The following is a 19,689-nucleotide window of genomic DNA, read 5'->3' as shown; positions in this document are numbered from 1 at the left end:
TGAATTTTTATTAATTAATAATAAATATTATCTTCTATATTGTTCAATATAAACATTTCTATGATACCAAGCATATCGATAAATTTATGTTTCTCGTAACGTTTGCACTTTTTCGTAAGAAGATATTCACGTTTGATGTGTTGCATCGATTAGATTTGATCAATGTGCACAATCACATGTATGTGTATACACACACTCGCGCACGTACCAATACACGGTTAGTCGAATAACGGATGCACTGAGGAATAGGTTGGCACATAATCTGTAAAAGGAACGATATTCCATCTCACCACAGACACGGATGCGTGGTTATATCGGGAAAGAGTAAAGCATTGCATCATAATAGTTCCTTCTCTCGTGTTTCCTTTGTCAATATACATCATTATTCCCCTCTCCTCCTGCCCCTGTACTATAGTGAAAATAATTCGAAAATGAAATCCAAACTCTCCATCGATATTCCATCGTAAAGGTCATCATATACTGATTTTTTCCTAACAATACTTTGATATTTTTCTTTGAAATTTCATCTTCCTTTTCATTATTTACCTTTGTCTTTCTTCTTCTTCTTTTCAATCATCGATTCATTCCGTACATTTCTGAAAGTACTGAAAGAGAAAGAGAGAGATCTCTTTGCAAAATTTTCAGTGTGTGTTGTCAGGTTCGTTTCTAATTGTAAATTTCTCCCTCGTTGGCTCTTCGTTAGTTCGCTGCTCGCGACAGAATTTTCATCAACGAGAGATTTTCTGCTGACTGTAAGAACTTCTGTTTTTAACATTGACTCCAACTTTGGGATTCGAAATATCTCGGAAATAATGTATATATATGTGTGTATACACATATATGCATGTATGTACGTTAAACACACAACTCTCACACTTATACGGTCAACAGATATACATATATAAAAAGGAAAAATATGAAAGATAAGAGAAAAAAAATACAAAATAGCATCATTACCCGTCTCGAAAGCTGGATCGATGTTGTTGTTGCTGATGGTGTTGCTGATGAAGCTGATGATGATGATGATGATGATGATGATGATTATGTTTATGATGTTGATGTTGCTGTCGTTGTTTTTGTTGTTGATGTTGTTGTAGTTGTTGAATACCACCTGAAGAATGATGAACACCCGAGGTTGATGATCTGCCCATCCTAATTGGAGTTTGAGTTAAGGGACTGGCTATACCTTCCAATCCTCTGGATAATTTTAACATTTCAGCACCGAAAGCGTGAAGTGCCGACATCGCCGATGGTGGTGGGTCGCTTTCAGGAAGCCATAATTCGTGATTGTCGAGGGTTGTGAGTTCTGTGTCGGTAGATGTACCAGAAGTATGCTGAGGAGTACCACCACTTCCGGCTGAATTTTTATGCAGTAGAAATCTCTTCCACGTTCCACGCCTCTCCAGACCTGTGAACACAATTTTGGAATTCTTACACTTTTCATATTTACTTACAAATAATTATCTTTTCTTTTTTTTATGTTTATCTCGGATACCGCAACTCGTTTTAGTGGGTCGGTCAATAAGTAATGTTGGAATTTTCTTTAATAGTTTAAATTTCAATGAATAATATCAATATTTTTTATTTGATATTTGAATAACCTATGCACTAATATTCCAATCTTACTAATTTGTCTGACTTATATTTAAATTTCTAAATAATTTTTTAAAGAGGGGAAAATGATTTAATCATTCTTCATAGAGAAGAACGTCTATCGTTTATTCATACAGAGATAGTGAAATATAACATATATTCCTACTCTTTCATTTCAATTGGCTTTTACACAATGCAATGAATAACGAGTATGTTTATATAAAGGCATTGCAAAAACGTATCCCGAACAACGCAAATTCGATATTATCCTTGGACAAAGGAATCTCTCTCTCTCTCTCTCTTCCCTCAGGAGTTTCGCGAGACTCTTCCAGTGAATGATGCAGAATTTCGTTGGTGTGTGCTAGTTCTGCCTTTTCAAAACAAAATACTCTTTGCTTTCCTACAAAATATGCTTCAGTGTTTCTAAGCAGCCTAATTACCGATTTAATTCCTCTATCTATTAACTAACTTCGTCTACGATTAAATTAAATAACTATATTCGTTGGAAATATTTCGAAATTAAAACATGATAATTAATCATTCAAGAAAATACTGTCTCTCGTTTGAATAATATTATATTAAACTTGATCATTTTCAGAATGATCCTGAAGTATTCAAAACGGTCGTTCATTATCGTTGAATTTCGAACGGTCGATTAGTTTCCGATATGATTATCTATAATGTGTGAAGTATTTATCGTGTTCCCGGGGGGGGGGAAATTTTCATTATACGAAAATAGCGCATTAACACAAACATTGTTTATGTGATATTATTAATATGTGGATATATGTACATGGAACGATTGGTCGTCGAAGCGAGCATGTTTTATGTATAGTTGATATATGATCATAACTACAGATGAAAAGTTATTCATTTAACATTAGTATAATATATCTATAATTCCGATAATCGTATTCTCATATGCGTAATTTAAAAAAAAAGACGTAAAACAAAGAACAAAAAGAGGAGAAAGAGATCGAGATAAGCTTATTTTATACTATAAAATATAATCCGTGAAATATATTAAATTCAATAATAATTTTCCGATCTTATTAACATATTTATCTAATTTTTTTTTTCTGATATTTTTTTCAATTGCGATATCTAATATCATATATAATATTACATAGATGGATGGGTTGGAACTTGATGAAGCCCCCTTTCCCCAAAATAAAAATTTTTATTATTTTTTAAGATAAAAGTTAGTTTAACCGAGACAAAAAATTGTTTCTATGTTAAGCTCAAAACTTCTCAACCCATCCATGTATATTATGTAAAATATTATTACAATATATATAAATCTTGTAATATATTTAAAATCTTATATATAAATTAATTTAATCAATATATTAATAAATAGTATATTTATTATAATAAATGTACTATAAACGTTTGATAAATTTCTGATGCAAGCCGATGGTATCGACAGTTCAGGTTGCATTGATTAATTTCTTGGATCGTTCATTTTCTAAACCATCCCTATTTAGCATACCTCGACACGTTCAAAGCTAATACATAATGACCTCCCACCTATCTTCGTGTCCTGCTTCTGGCAGTGACTTTGTTCGCGTGGACACGACGGTCAGAGGCTCTCTAGTGTGTACTCTTATAAAAATTCTTTCATCCTGCCAAATGGGCGTTTCGAGGATCGTCTGACCGAGAAATAGAAAAAATCGTCAGGAAATCTAATAAAAAGGTCACCGTACGATTAATCATTATTCTCGTATTTCTCGATAAAATGGATTTTTCATTGAATTTCTATTTATTTCATTTCTATCGAAAATTTATATTCAATTTCATTTCTATCTTGAATTCTCCTATCTACAAATATTCGAATATTTTCAAACATTTTTAATTAGTATTTTATCAAATAACTGATCACACACGCTTTATATCAATAGTTCTTTTTTCTTTTTATTTGTTTAAATATATCAATAATAGTTTATCCATATTTATAATCAAAGTAAATTAGTAATTTAAAAATATTGATCGAATAAATAATTGTTCGTTCATGTTTCTCTATCTGATGTTCAATGTTCTAAATTCTTTTTTTTTAGTCCTTATTTTATTATTTTCTTCTTTTTCTTTTTTATATAAATTACAAAAGAAAAGATTATTATCCCAATAAATAGTAGTATTAGTAAGTACGCCATCATGGCACCGATCGTCTATAATTCTGATTTTACAAAACAGCATTCCTAGGTTCTCACTAACCGCTACCTAATCTGACCGACTTTTGGTATAGTATGCCATAGATTGTCACGTCAGCGGCTCGATTTATTTGCAAGTTAAATCGACCGATGCAAATCTTCGTTGCGGCCCGAATAGGACTTGATCGTACGGTGGTAGTGTGGTCCCGCGCGTTCCAATTTTTCGGCCGCATCGCGAAACTCGCACGAACCTCTCGAAAAAAGGGAACACGACTCACCCTAAAACACACTGACAGAAAAAAAAACGAAAGAGAAAACTAATCGGAAAGAAAGAGAGAAATAGATAGAGTATATGTAAGAGAGAATGAGAGAGGGAGAGGGAGGGAGAGAGAGAGAGAGAGAGAGAGAGATACGCCCTATTCCGTTTTTCATTGGTAGTAAAACGAGTGAGAATGGGAATACTAAAATTCGATCGATCATAATCGAACATGTATTTTTATTTCGTTTTGTCCATGCCAAGACATATTACCCTCGCATGAATCATTCGGTTCGACTAGTAATTTCTTTAGATAAGGAAGAAAAATAAAAGAAAGAAAGAGAAGTAGGGAGAAATGATATTAGAATATGAGTAAGAGTATTAGGAAACCAATGAAAAAGCAACAAAAAAAAAAGATATGCTAAAAGTGCAAATTAGAATTCAATGATACATACTCTAAAAGAATTTCTCGTAAATCCTCGGTAATCTTTGAAGCAACTTATATTTTTTTCGTTGAAGACAATGAGGGTAATCGATCGAGTTCAGTTATGTTCGCTCTCCTTTTTCTTCTGTTCTTTTTTTTTTTTTTTTTTTTTTCAAACATAACGAAGTAATCTCCGCTTGAATAAAAAAGGTTCTTTTTCCTTCTCTTCTTTTTTTTTTCTATTTCTATTTTGTTTGTTTTATTTCTTCCGATCCAAAAATGACGGAGCACGGTGTACGGTCTCGTTGTAACGTAAAACGTAAATTTCATAATCTCCGACGTCCTTTGAAATACACTTGTAACTTTCTCTATCCCCTTTCCTTTCCTCTAACCCCACCACCCTCCATCACACTCGCTCTCTGATTTATTTATAAAGCCAGGATGAACTTTCGCGACTTTTAACTAAATAATAATCGGCTTTGTAAAAGGGAGTGTTTGTAACAAAATATTCCCTCGTAGAAAGAGATAAAAATTGTTCATATCACGAGAGCTTATTTCAACTAGAACTATGTAGGTTAATTGAAACAAAGTTAAATACATTGAAGAATATTAAAAAGAAAAAAAAGAAAAACATAGGTATCACTTTTTCGATCGTACCAGATTTATTTGACAACAGTGTTAGGAGTGTCGACTAGAAAATGAAAGAAAAAAGCTTTTGGAGAAAACAGAAAAAAGAATAGAATAAAATTGTCAAACGTATTCTGTTTCTCTCTTTAGGATGATTACTTGGTATTTCAATCAGAAGTCTACAGATCATTCGTTCTTTCTTATTCCATTTTTCTTCCTTGTCTTTATATTTTTTTATTGTATTTTTTTTTTATTTCATTGCATAGAAGAAAAAATGGAGGAAAAAGATGGCCCGGTTTAACGTTTTAAGATCCAAAGATACCTCGGCCTCCCTATTCCTTTTTCATCGAGAATTCTTCCTCTTCCTCTTCTTCTTCCTCTCTTCCATGAAACGTTGGACAAAGGAAACCAAGCGGCAGAACTAATCGCAATCTTGAACGATACGAGACACGAAGGAAAAGCGTGGAAATCGATGTCGGATTACATCGAACTTTACTGCAATAGGTCTCTTTATATTAGGTTCTTTAAGAAAAGAAAGTAAAGGAAAAAAAAAAATATATATATATATATAGACAGATATAGTTTTCGTTGAATCAAGATCGTTCCCCTTTGACAACTTTTTTCTCTCAAGTTTGGATTAAAAAACTTACTGGCTTTCTATTAGTTTTTTCGTATCGTTGATATCATTTTACTAATTGCCTGGCTATTTCTTTTTTCCCAAATCTTTTCAGAATCGAATTTGTTATTTTAGTAATAACCAATGATATTTTTTGTTAACTTTATTTAAGGTACATTAAAAAGAAAGAAAATATGTGAAAATATTATAGTAAATAAATTCAATCTAATTGTCCACATTTGTATTCAAGGGCCCTTAACAAATTATTTTAACTAATATCCGTCTGTGTGTGTCTACAAATATTTACTAGCCCTTTTATATATAGTTCTCGTTAAATTCAGATCGTATCCCTTGAAAGACTATTAAATTATTTGGAAAATATGTTTTTTTGTTCGTACAGAGCTTTTATTAATTGGGTTTACCTAGACCTCACTTTTACTCTAATGTAAACCTCTAATTCGTTTTACACTTTTGCAACAGACACTTCAGACGTGATTTAGAACTTGTTTGTGTTTCTATCTACCAAGTAGCATTTTTTTAAATGTTGCATCAAAAATGGAAAATCAAATGGAGTATTATATGTTATATTTTGCTTTTTTTTATTATGTTTTATTTATCCTTTATTATAAGGATAATAATGTGATACAAAAGAAAACAAAACTATGTGCCATCTACGAAAATCTAAATTTCTAATTCTAAATAAATTATTTTTCGAAAGATCCGATAGTATGAATTTTTAGTATAACAGTTTCATTTTATCTTCCAATGGTCATCTTATTTTATTCGAAAGATGTCTTCCAACATTTTATCCAATAATAAACATTTATGTTTTTCCAATGGATGGAACATCTTCGGTTCTTTACGCAACAAACGCAAGAGTACTTTTCGTCGCTTCGATGACTTGGAAAATTGAGAATGGAAATAATGAATTTCGAAGCAAGAAATAGTGAGAGAATGCGACCTGTTCAATAATGTTAAAAGAAAAAATAAAAGAATAAAAAGAAATGAGGAAGACAACGACGACAACACAACGACAACGACAACGACAACGACGACCAATGACTATGGTCTACTCTAAGTTCGTTCGGAATCGTCTATTTGAAATCGGTATGCAGGAAACAGCTGCAACCCGTAAACGTAAATTTTATCCCACCAACCTAGAGGGAAATTTCCGAGTATCGGGGAAAACTATTTCTATACCAAACTACGTTAAACTCTTGTCGCGAAATTTAAATATTTCATTTATTTGATCAAAATAAATAGTCACTATATATATATATACGAATATATTCAGTTTAAATAAATATAACAAATAGTCAGTGTATTCATAATCCGAGAAGATAAAATCAATCAAAAATTGTTTTCAAATACTGACCCAATAAATATTCACCCAATCAAATCTATATGAAATCGCCACGCGTATACGTCGTTTTGTATCCCGAGAACTAAAAAATATATTTATTTTATATTAACATACAAAATTACAAAAATAATATACACAAAAATAAAACTAAAACAGATAATATTATTTCGTAAAGTGTATCTCTCGAGTCGAAAAAGTTAAAGTAATTTTTTAATCCATGAAAATTTAATTGGTACACGATAAAAAATAATAATAATAATAATAATAAAAGTAAATAATAATGTGTACATGAAGGTACATTTGTATCTAAATCAATTTCCCTTTATTATACATTTTATTTAATCTCCATAGCTAACAACGCACTCGAATTTCAAACTCGTGAGATATATTTTTCAAACGAAAAAAACAAAATAATAAAAAAATATTGATAGAAATACTTTGTAAAGATTTACAAAGGATGTTATAGGAAAATTTAATCTCTGCCAATACCTTGGTTCATACGTTGTATATAAAAGAAACATCAAGGATTCGTTTCCGATTGAACGACGCTACATAAACTTTATCTTCGATATAATTCGACTACATTGATCTAACATACTACTCTCTTATTGGTGAAAACGTCGGAATCAGTGTATCGTTTTCTACAGTTTCTCTTTCAATTTCTTCTCACGCTCAATGATCTTGAATTCGAACGATTTTTTTTTTTAACGCATGTAAGGATATATACTTTTCTCATTTCGAAGGGATAGATTAGTAGTGGATAAAAGAAATAATGATTGCACCGGATTAATCGTACGTGCATTGAGGAGGAGACACTTTAGATGATGGACGAGAACAACTTCTTCTATGTTTCTTACTTATGTCAAAGAAAAAATAGAAAAAAAGGGAAAATGAAATTCGATAAATTATCGATCTCCTTCGAAAAAAAGAAGAACGACGATCGTTCTAAGAAAAAGTGAATCAAAAAATATTAGAAACAAATTCACTTTATTAAATATTTTGAAGATCAAGCACAAAAAATATTCCACACACGTTACTTTCAAATTTATTTAATAATTATTTTTAAATAATACGTATATTAATCCTCTATTTAAAAAAAAAAAAAGAAAAAAAATAGAAAGGTTTATTTTTATATTATTTCTATAAAATTTTTGGTTGGCTCGTATAAATGGGAATATTTTTATCTCGCGAATACAGAGACATTTGGAGAATAATTTTATTCAAACAAGAATTATCTGATTAAAATGGATAAAATATTATGACGTATATTGTTTTTTATTTGATGGTAAATTTTAAAGGTCGACTATGTTAATTTTAGTTTAAATAGGAACGTACAATTTTTGTATATAATATCAACATATCCTACAAAAACAAATCAATTTTTATAAAAGATTTTTTCCAACTTGAATCAGAAAAATACGAAATGTGGTTACAGAGGGTTAAAAAAAGAAATAAAAGAAGGAGAAGGAAAGTGTATATGTGATATTTCAACTACGATTTAACTCGTTCTTTTATTCCGGTTCACTTTCAACGCAAACGTGCGCGCGTGTGTGTATGTGTGTATTATACTTGGGTGAATATTTGCTTTTCTCCGTGCGTTTAGTTCCATCAGTGGAACCGGCAAAGGCGATTGAATTTCACAAAGAGATAGGTGTATCAGGTGATAACGCCTTCTCGAAGAAAACTTGCCTTTTACGTCCTTCGACGTTCCTACGCATTCTCGCCTACGTACTAAGTTAAACATAAAAAACAAGCATCTCTCTACGCTTTTTCAATATCTTTAAATCGTATGGTATCATTCGATTCACATCATCTCGAACGAATTGATAAATCATTAAATAGTCTTTATGATTTTATCGTTTATATACGATGTATTCGAATATCGAAGTTCAACTCTTCGAGACATTTCTTCCTACTTTACGGGAAATAAAAATTAAATTTATTATTATAATGTCATTTAAAACGAATCACGAGTGGTTATAAAAGTTTCATTTGAATTTTACCCCCGATATTATTGGTTTTTTGCCTTTCATTTTACGATGATTGTGACTTGAAATATTTTTTTATTATTTAAACCAATATATCAAATTGATTATTATCGTAGGTTCGGTGTTTGACAAACGTGATTTTTATTTTTTCCAATACAGTCTTAATTTGTTGCCTGCGATAAATTTAAAAAACAAAAATAAAACAAAAAGTATATTTATTGGATAATTATTAACAGAGTCACTCGATAGAAGTAACAAAGTTATTATTCGTATCCGTCTGTTGGTTGAGAAAACAGGTTAATTAAGTTGCTGATGAAAGTTACTTATATTAGTTATCAACGAGATGACCTATTATTTTCCTCCATCAGAGAAAATATAATTGGACGAGATAATTTATTGCAATGGATGCTCGCGAGATAGAAATAATAAGACACAGGTCAGTGTACCTGATATTACACTAACCTCCCGTGGATGCACCTTGTGGACCACCCAACCATCCCGATGACCAACCTGTACCTCCACCAATATTCTGTCTCTGTTTAGCCAATAGTCTCACCGTCAATGCATATGTGAGTAGCATTACACCCAGTGGTATGTAGAAGCAGATTATGCTACCAATCAGCTTATACAAAGGATCTGGGATTTGGCAGGCACCATCGACCAATACGGAATTGTGATCCTGAAACAATTCAAAAGTAATTCGAACGATTAACATTCCACAGTTGGCCACGAAATGTGTATCATTCGAATTGTTTTTAATGTGTGAGATGATATAGAGTTAAAATTATGGGTGGGAATGAATATATTAAATATGTATAAATTGTTTAATATATACGTACATTTATTAAATTACTGTATATTATAACATGCCTAAAAGCTACCCGGATGTGCTTTTGATTGACTATGCATATATGTGGTTTAAATGATTTATAAACTAAAATGTGCATAATAATTTCACCTAGATATAAGGAAAATATGTTATTTAATATCTTGTATAAAATCCAAACAGTGTCCAGGTGAAGTGTCTGTCTCTCTTAAGCCGAAAAAATTAGAATATTTATTATTTATCGTATTTATCGTTTATTTATCGATCGTTAAATCAATCGTAGATTTAAATTGAATTTGTATACAAATATTACTCAAATACTAATGAAGAATTTGATTCGATTTTTTTCAGAACACCAGAGCAATGTCCAAGCGTAGTATCTCTCCTAGCTGAAAGTTATAATCCTCATGTCCGATATGGCGCCGCAATGGCTCTGGGAATTGCCTGTGCTGGAACCGGCTTGAAAGAGGCAATAGCACTCTTAGATCCAATGACGAACGACCCTGTGAACTTCGTCAGACAGGGAGCGTTGATAGCCTCGGCAATGATCCTCATTCAACAAACCGAAGCAACCTGTTCTCGCGTCAAGGATTTCCGTGCCCTTTACGCGAAGGTAGTTGTCGACAAACACGAGGACGTTATGGCCAAGTTCGGTGCTATTCTTGCCCAGGGTATCATCGATGCTGGTAAGATGATCGAAACTATAATCTTCTCTTCGTTTTGGTAGAAGTAAGAGGAGGAGGAGGAGGAGGAGATGGAGGAGAATACGGACGCTTCCTCTTCAGTCTTGAGAACTTTCAAGGAGATTATAAAGTAGCCTCGAGCTAAAACTTCCAATCTCTCCTCTCTCACCCTTTTGACACTGTTCAAATATTTTCAATGAAACATTCTGATCGTTCTCAAAACATTTTCATCATTTGATAGTTTATTTTCTTCTAATCAACGAAATTAATTATTTGCTTTTTTTTTTTTTTTATCTTTTTCTAGGTGGTCGTAACGTGACAGTTTCACTTCAATCTAGAACAGGTCACACGAATATGTTAGCAGTCGTTGGTGCTCTTGTGTTCACTCAGTATTGGTACTGGTTCCCCTTAGCTCATTGTCTTGCCCTAGCATTTACACCTACTTGCTTAATAGCTTTGAATGCTCAATTAAAAATGCCAAAATTAGAGGTTCGTTCGAATGCACGTCCAAGTATCTACGCATATCCGGCACCACTCGAAGAGAAAAAACGTGAAGAAAGGGAAAAGGTCACTACTGCTGTTCTGAGTATTGCTGCACGGGCACGTAGGAAGGAATCTGAGAGAAGAGCACGTGACTCTCATGAAAAAATGGATGTGGTAAATCAACAATTTTTATTATTATTATTATTATTATTATTATTTTAATATAATATAATACATTAACTGCATATTGTTTAAAATCAAGCTCGACAATCTGACATTTAAAATTGATTTGAGTTCACAGGTCAAAACAAACTACAATATTAAAAATTTTCAAAGTTTTATTATCAAAGTTTCAATATACTATAAATCAATATTTAACTTTTTATATTGAAAATAAATTTTCTCAATAATTAAGCTTAACATTGCATCAAATACAAACAATTTGTGTGCTCGTTCGATAATAAATCATACGACAATCGATGTTCTCTACTTTTGTTTTGTGAAATTAATCGATTTGACATACAAGTGGTTCAATTATTATATAAACTCTTTATCTATTTTGTTTATTCTTTCACTCTTAAAAAACGATTGTCTCTTACATGCAGCTGGTATATAAATTCGCAAACTTTGTCGACAGATCGTGTTACTTTTTTTCTCGGTTTTGAAACGTACCAACCAGTCAACGTTGACTTCTCCCTTTGTAGCTTCGAAAGTCAAAGGTCATTCCGTTCGTTCGTTCGTTCGTTTGTTCGTTCATTCATTCGTTCGTTCGTTTTCTTTTTTTTTTATTTGAATTATTTTCTTTGTCCGTGAATTAATTCGAGGAAAACGAAAAAAGAAGTGACGACGAGACCAACGACGTTCGATTGAATATTTTTTAATTTAAATATTATTTAAAGGATCCCCCTGTAGTGGTAGAAACGAAGGAAAGCGTTGAAGTCAAAGAAACATCGTCATCGTCATCGACGTTGTCTTTGCCGTCATCGTCGTCGTCGTCACCGTCATCGTCGTCGTCAACAACAACGTCAGCGTCATCGTCGGCAACGGCTTCGAAAGATAAAGAAGAGAAGAAAAAGGAAAAGGAAGAGAAAAAGAAAGAAAAGGAAGAGAAGAAGAAAGAAAAGGAAGAAAAAAAGAAAGAGAAAGAAGAGAAGGAGGTTAAGGATACGAAAGAGAGAATCGATAAAAAGAGCAAAGATGACACGGAAAAGAGCGAAAAGGAAAAGAAGGAACCGGAGCCTAACTTTGAAATTCTTCAAAATCCTGCCAGAATATTACGGCAACAACTCAAGGTCATTCAATTAGTCGAAGGTAGTCCTTACGTCCCGGTCAAGGATCTTCAAATTGGTGGAATCGTTATGGTGAAACATGTTCAAGCGGATTCGGAAGAGGAATTGGTTGAACCAGTCGCTGGTGAGTTTTAATTATTATTATTATTTTTTTCTTTTTTTTTCTTTTTAAGAAAGATTTTTCGGAAATTATTAAGTGTAGAAATGAATTCGGTACCATAAATACATGATAAATATGTTTTTAACGCATTAAGCACCGGTCTATCGCTTGAGCGCTAGCCCCGAAATGTTGCGGAATTTTGTTGCTTTTATGAGTGTCTTACACGTTGATTTGCATTGTTCAGAAACACGCAAATAAAGCCGTCGTAAAGGCTTTTATGGCTGATACGTTATCGGGGCTCAAGCTTTAGATGTTTATATGTTGCCGGCTTTTAATGTGTTAAAAGACATCGAATTAATTTCTACACATTGGATTGATCAATAATTAATGTTGAAATTTTTTATATACAAAATATTAATGCGTTGTTTGCTCAAATATTAAATACTAAAAAGGTTTTTTCAGTAAATAAAATATTTTATATACTTGTTTATTCATTGAATATAAATTATTAAAATTTCCAACATTATCTATCGTATAATCCAATATTTGCATCAACAGATATGTGCAAGAAACTATTATGTGACATTTTAATTAAATAATTAACCATTTTATCTTATTATGTTACAATTTGTTTCTATTTTTTTTTTTTTTTTTTTTATGATTTCAGAGCCTTCAAAAAGTTTCTCTATAAGGTTTGGGAAACCCCTTTATATAGTTATTTCAAAAAAGCATATTAAATGCAATTTAAGTTAGAAAGTCAATATCTCAGAAAGTTACTTTTGTCACGTACACAGGTTCTTGCATACCCCCGAATAAATTTACTTCAATATCTTCTTTAGGTTTGAAAAAGAAAATCAAAACAAAAATAAAATAAAATCAAAAAAGAAATTCTATTTGTCTACTAATGGTCAAACTAATGGTCATTTTAATTAAGACAGATTCGTGACCATGATTAAAGTCAATTACTTAACCGTAAAATCTCTCGTAATGTCTCAAACCTTCTTATGAATACGTATCGACCTTTGGCCTTTTAAAATGGTGTATGTTTTAGCATTTGGACCAAAGCCAGATGAAGAAAAGGAAGCTGATCCACCAGAACCTTTTGAATATTCCGAAGATTAAAAGGGTGAACAATCTGACCTAATTAATTATTCTCCCGCTTAGAAGTAATAATAAGTCATTGTGTCTCATATATAGGTACAGACATATATACAATATATATATATATATACACATCATATATACGTAAATACGTGTCTCTCCTTTGTACGCATACGCGCGTATTCTTCTTTAGCAAGATGCATTTCTATTCTTGATTGCTGTTATTATTATTATTATTATTATTATTATTTTTTTTTTTTCTTTTTATCTTTAGTACACCGTTTTAGAGTGATACTTTTAGTTTGAATAAAACGGAACTCGTCAAAGAAAACATTATAGTTTATTTATCCTCCTTTTCGATATAATCGACAATTAACATTTGAGATTTTTAACGTAATAAAAACAATCATGTGTGTAATCAATGTGTAAGAGACGCTCTTTGTTATTATTCCTAATATCACCGTTTCGAATAATACGAATTTATTTCGACATGATAATGTTAAAGTTTTTCACCCTTCTCTCTCTCTCTCTCTCTCTCTCTCTGTCATTTATCCCTATAATTGTGCATAATCGGTAATAAAATATTTAATAATTGACAAATTGTCATCCTGTGTTTATTATTTTATCAGCCAGAAAGTTAATACCGATTTATAAATATTTTTTAATAAACGATTTTTTTCTCGCTTGTAAGACTAGGTTTCACGGAAAATTCTTGCCGACTTCGAAAATTATGTTTTCTTAATATTTTTTCAAAAATAAACTTACATTACCTTTATAATAAACGATCCGTATAATACAAATATTAATCATCCCGAACTTTCAGTGAAATCCAGTATTATTTTTCACAAGATATAAAATAGATTTTTAATAAAGGTAAGTGAGAAATTCAATAATTATCAAGAAATTCATGTTATTATTATAAAAATATTATATTAGATCGTGGAAACTTCATTCCAATAGTACAATTTAAGGATGAAAGGGAGAAATAAAGAAAGAAAGATAGAAAATGAAAGGATACCATAGCTTGCTTTGTAACATCATCATTTTGTCATGTATGAAACTCAGGATGCATAGGGGTGTGATAAGCGGTAATGCCACAAGCTATGTATGGATGTATGTACTTATGTATGTATTTCGTACTCGTGCACCGTTTATAATCATCGATTTACGTAAAGCTTTCGACGAACGTACATTATGCGTAACGTTATCGTACAAAGACCATATTTGAATTTCGTTGGCTTCACGCTAGATCAACCAATACTTCGATTATCCGAAATTCGTTGAACCAATGAAACCACTATCTATTTTCTAACTCTCCAACTATCTAATTATATAAGTACACCTTGTCTAACTAAATTGATCTGGTAAATGATTTACAAACTATAATTGAAATTCGATTTCACATTTGATTAAGAAATACAATTCGAATTACCTGATATATTATATTATATGTGTAGAATGGTAACTACAATGCAATTATCTAATTGATATTAAAAAGAACATTGTTAAAAAATATAATCAATAAAATCTCAATACGTATATGATCTCTTAAAAATAAACTAATACATGTAAAAATTTACTTATGGTAGTATTAACTATTTGATATTATCCATTTAATTAATATTGAACAGAAATCATAATTGTCATACAAATATCACAAATCGAATCCGAATATTAACAATTTCTCTATTTTTTTTTTGGAGCCTAAAGTCAAATATTTACGACCGTGAACATTAAAATTTGTTTATTAATAAATATATCCAAAATAAAAAAAATAACTATTTATTATAAAAATAAAAAAATAAAACAAAATTATCACACATATAAACATTATACATCGAATCTGGATAGAAATAATCTTTTTCTGTATTTTCTTTTGGAACTTAAATCAAATATTTACGATCTACGAATGTGGAAATCTCCATAGAGTATCTCCAAGAGTTATAGCATTAGATCTTCATACATTTCTAGCAACGTGAGGTAAAGCTCAGCTTCTGTGCCTGTCGATAATACGTTTCATGTAGTCTCGAACGAATGGAAAAATATGATAGTGACTGTCTGATGTCGGTGAAAAGCTCTACTCTTATTAACCTTCTCTCTCTCTCTCTCTCTTTCTCCCCCCCCTTCTCTCTTTCTCTCTTTCTCTGCCATTTCAATGCAATAAAATCGATATTTCGAAAAAAGATTACACGACACCTTTTAAAAAGTATCATCTTGATGATCGACTATCTACGATTATATATAATATATAATATATATATTCAGTAGACCAGGACGAAATAGAGCTTCTAGTAAAATATTTCCTTACATAAAATATGAACGTGCAAGAGAATCGAATTATTTTCTTGCTTTGTACCATCTGAAGACGCTTCTTAACGTTCCTGACAAAAAGAGAAAACGTCTTCTAATATTTTAGTGTCTCTACACGAACGTGTACTGGAACGTGAAAATAATTACTGAGTACATTTTTAACTATATTCATTTCCTTTACAATGCAAATGAATTTATATATATATATATGTACATACGTATACTCAAACTATATATATATATAGTACGAATTTAAACGTACAAAAATAAGAAAGTTTACGTATTAAATTATCTATTTAAAAATTTTGATATTGTTTTTCTATTCCTTTCATCGAGCATTCTTTTTGAAAATATATTTTTTCTCTTTTTCTCTTTGTTTTAGCCCTTTTTTGTCATTATATCCTTCCTTTGAAATTATATTTTTCGATACGAAACTCTGGTGTCTCATAAATAGCTTTATTCTCGTGTCTCACGCACAATATGAGAGTCTCTCACCGTGGATTCGTCAAAATTGCGTTTTATGTGCGTACATATACAGTGACTCACGAAAGTATTTGAACAGTTGCCATGAAATATTTTATTAATTATAATAAATGTATTATAGAACACTTACCGACATATTATTAACATTGGATGAAGATATGATTCTGTAGATTATACAGGTATAGTTTCAAGCAAATCGAAATATATATACAGTAGTTATGATTTATTTCTTATAAACGTAACGATTGCTGAAGAGACACAAAAGTATTTGGACACAGAACTAAGATCAAGAAATAATGAAAATAAAAGTTTTTCCAGTACTAAATGGATACATAGAAGGTGGTTAGTTGTTGCCTTATGTACATTTGTCAGTCACAGTTCAGTATTCGTAGTGAAATATTACGATATTGATCATGAGTCCGAAAAGATCTGAAATTTCCGAAAGTAATAGAATAATAATTGTTTAATGGCGCAAAGAAGGAAAAATATACGATGAAATAAGTAAATGTTTAAATATAAATAGATCTACGACACATTACATTATTAAAAAATCGAAATCTGAAGGAATTATAGAAAATAAATACCGTTCAGGTCGACCAAAGAAGTTAACGGAACGAGAAGAAAGAGCTTTGATCCGTGAAATAAAAAAAATCCAAAGATTACTGCTACAAAACTTGCAACAATAGTTAGCCAGAACTTTAAGAAAGATGTATACCCAGAATTATGTAGAAGAGTGCTACGTAAAAATGATTATCATGCCAGGGTTCCCAAAAAGAAGCTATACATTAGTAATATTAATAAGAAGAAAAGATTAAAATTCCCAAAGAATTTATTCTATATTGTATACTATTGTATATAATTTAGATAGAAAAAAGTATACAATACAGTAAAACCTCTTTTTGTGCGGTCCTTTTTTATACGATTTTATTTTTGTGCGATTTGTTTTGTGCGATTTTATTTTTGTGCGATTTATTTTTATGCGGTATCTAAATCTCAGCAGCGTTGCTACCAGTTTTATGTTTTCTTTCAATGTACATATACATGTGTGGACGAACTCTGATTACATGGTCTCCTTGACGACGATGTATCCGGACTTCGCGACGCTGTTCATCTGATTTAAACAATCTCCTAACAATTATTTAATTTGATTAAAAGCATTTTCACATCTATATTTCGCAAATAATTGATGTATTTTCTAAGTGCGACTTTTTTTATGCGGTCCCTGTCCGCCGCATAAAAAAAAATTAGGTAGTATATCGTACAAAGTTGTTTATAATATGTAAGTATTTATAAAATTACCGAATATTTTTTTGTACGATTTCTTTTATGCGGTCCCTATCCACCGCACAAAAAGAGGTTTTACTGTACTATACTATTGTATAAATATTTCGATTTGCTTGAAACTATATCTGTATAATCTACAAAGTCATACCTCCATCCAATGTTAATAATATGTCGGTAAGTGTTCTATATAATACACTTATTATAATTAATAAAATATTTCATGGCAACTGTTCAAATACTTTCGTGAGTCACTGTACATACTTTTTCAAAATATATGGGCATAACTTCAGAAATGGTTTCGATACGTTAAAATAAGAGAACAATTTCCTTTTATGTATTATACGTGTTGTTATATAATTTTCAGCGAAACTACTTGCATGCAGGCTTCAAAACGTCTTATTGTAGATATTCTCAATCGTTCAAAAATATCAACTGTTGTTTGAATTTATCGACAGCGTGAGATAAGAAGCTTACTCGTAAACAGTTGAAGCAAGCAATCAATAAAGTTCTATGAACTAAAAACAAAAGCAGCTTTAATTCGGAATCGAGTTTATATGGGGCATACGATTTTATGAACTTATTTTTTATTTTATCGTATTAAAACCAACCCTGAAATTATGTTCATATATTTTAAAAGCCCCTGTAAACTTTCACAAATTCTTTTTGTATATTTTTTGGAAGGTGTTTTTAGGGTTTCTATTTTTATTGGTTTTTCTTTTTATTTCCTAGCTTTGGTAAATAAAAGTAGCAGGAAAAATAATCGTATTTACACCGTACGCGTACGAGTTTATAAATTGTTCTATCGGTAAAATACTTTTAACGTTAAATCGATGGTAATTGCAAAACTGTCGGTGTTTTTACGCGTATGAGCGTATGGGCTCGTAGCCCAAATAACTCCACTTTGTAAATTATCTAAAAATTTGCTTTTTAATTGCAAAGCACTCGATCGATGCTTAACTTTTAACATTTTAAAGTACATTTGTTTAATAATTAAATTCAGTAGCATTAAATGAGGAAAAAAATGTTAATATTAGTTTAATAATAAATGATACCAACAATGTATGTACATAAATTTCGTGTTATTTTTAAAGAATGAATTAATTTGACAAATGAGCGGCTCGCATGTAAGTACGTGTAAATTACTTAAAAATCGTGTATACTTATATTCGCGTAATAAATGCTAACTCGTGTCACACTAATTGTAAATGTCTCCTCGTTGTATTCTGCATATAATATCCCATAAACGGTACCTTGATGAGAATAAAAGCTACGTAAAGCTCCATGTTGGAAAGACCAAAAAGGGAGCTTCGAGCTTTCCATCATACTAACTCCCTCGAATATATATTAGATTATCCGGATTAGTGACCGACGCTTCCGGCTAATAAACCAAAGCCTATATATCCCTATACACATTTTGAAAAGCAAGTTATAGACGTTAGTAGTCTTTCCGACGAGTCAACAACTTTCTCATTTCTGATATACCCAAGGAATAATATAATTTTTGAAGGAAAAGTACGTTCAAAACATAAATTAACAATATAGAGCATAAGTGAATTATTATAAATCAGGTTAAGTTATACTGAAACGTATCAATTCTTACAATGATGAAACAAAATTAATTATTTATTTAATTAAACAAAACTTATAAAAAAAATAATTCCCCCGCGAAAAATCGAACGTTAATAAACTAGCGCGAGAAGCGAAGACGTTACTACTTACGCTAACGCACCAATTGGATAATTGCTCAATATTTTTCGTACAATTCTTAAGACTTCGAAGATGAATCGGAATGCATTACTGTTTTCTTATAACATAATAAAAATGAATTAAAATTATGTATAGACAAAAAATAAATTCCACGTTTTTAGAATATCCTTTCATATATATCTTGAATTAATTTTATGTGTGGATATAAAATTCTTCTTTTTCAAATATGTATTTAATTTGATACACTAATAAATTTTTACGAGACAAAAAGTCAGTAATTTAAAATTTTATAAAATACATAATTTAATAGGAAAAATATTTAAATTTTAAATTTCGTCTTAAAGAGAATACGTATTCAATTTGATATACAAATAAATTTTTGTGAGGCAAAGAATTTATATCAATT

At 30.9% G+C, this 19,689-nt stretch overlaps 2 protein-coding genes across 4 annotated transcripts in view; one reads left to right on the top strand and one right to left on the bottom strand.

Annotated features, from left to right (window-relative positions):
* The window catches only part of LOC122524868 (26S proteasome non-ATPase regulatory subunit 1), a 62,204-nt gene extending 48,099 nt beyond the window's left edge, over positions 1 to 14,105 (top strand). The window contains exons 11-14 of the mRNA XM_043647356.1: positions 10,195 to 10,529; positions 10,831 to 11,183; positions 11,909 to 12,422; positions 13,450 to 14,105. Coding sequence (XP_043503291.1) covers positions 10,195 to 10,529; positions 10,831 to 11,183; positions 11,909 to 12,422; positions 13,450 to 13,520 — 1,273 coding nt within the window. The 3' untranslated portion in view covers positions 13,521 to 14,105. The remainder of the gene's footprint in view (positions 1 to 10,194; positions 10,530 to 10,830; positions 11,184 to 11,908; positions 12,423 to 13,449) is intronic.
* The window catches only part of LOC122524869 (octopamine receptor 2-like), an 86,972-nt gene that overhangs the window by 9,626 nt on the left and 57,657 nt on the right, over positions 1 to 19,689 (bottom strand). For all 3 annotated transcript variants that reach the window (XM_043647357.1, XM_043647358.1, XM_043647359.1), the window contains exons 4-5: positions 9,480 to 9,696; positions 958 to 1,408 (exon numbers count right to left, since the gene is read on the bottom strand). In XM_043647357.1, the coding sequence (XP_043503292.1) occupies positions 958 to 1,408; positions 9,480 to 9,696 (668 nt within the window). The remainder of the gene's footprint in view (positions 1 to 957; positions 1,409 to 9,479; positions 9,697 to 19,689) is intronic.

This window comes from Polistes fuscatus, unplaced genomic scaffold (assembly GCF_010416935.1).
Source record: "Polistes fuscatus isolate 324 unplaced genomic scaffold, CU_Pfus_HIC Scaffold8, whole genome shotgun sequence".
In the NCBI taxonomy this organism is placed as follows: Eukaryota; Metazoa; Arthropoda; class Insecta; order Hymenoptera; family Vespidae; genus Polistes; species Polistes fuscatus.
Note: the sequence above shows the minus strand (reverse complement) of the source record. Positions and strands in the feature narration are given on the sequence as shown.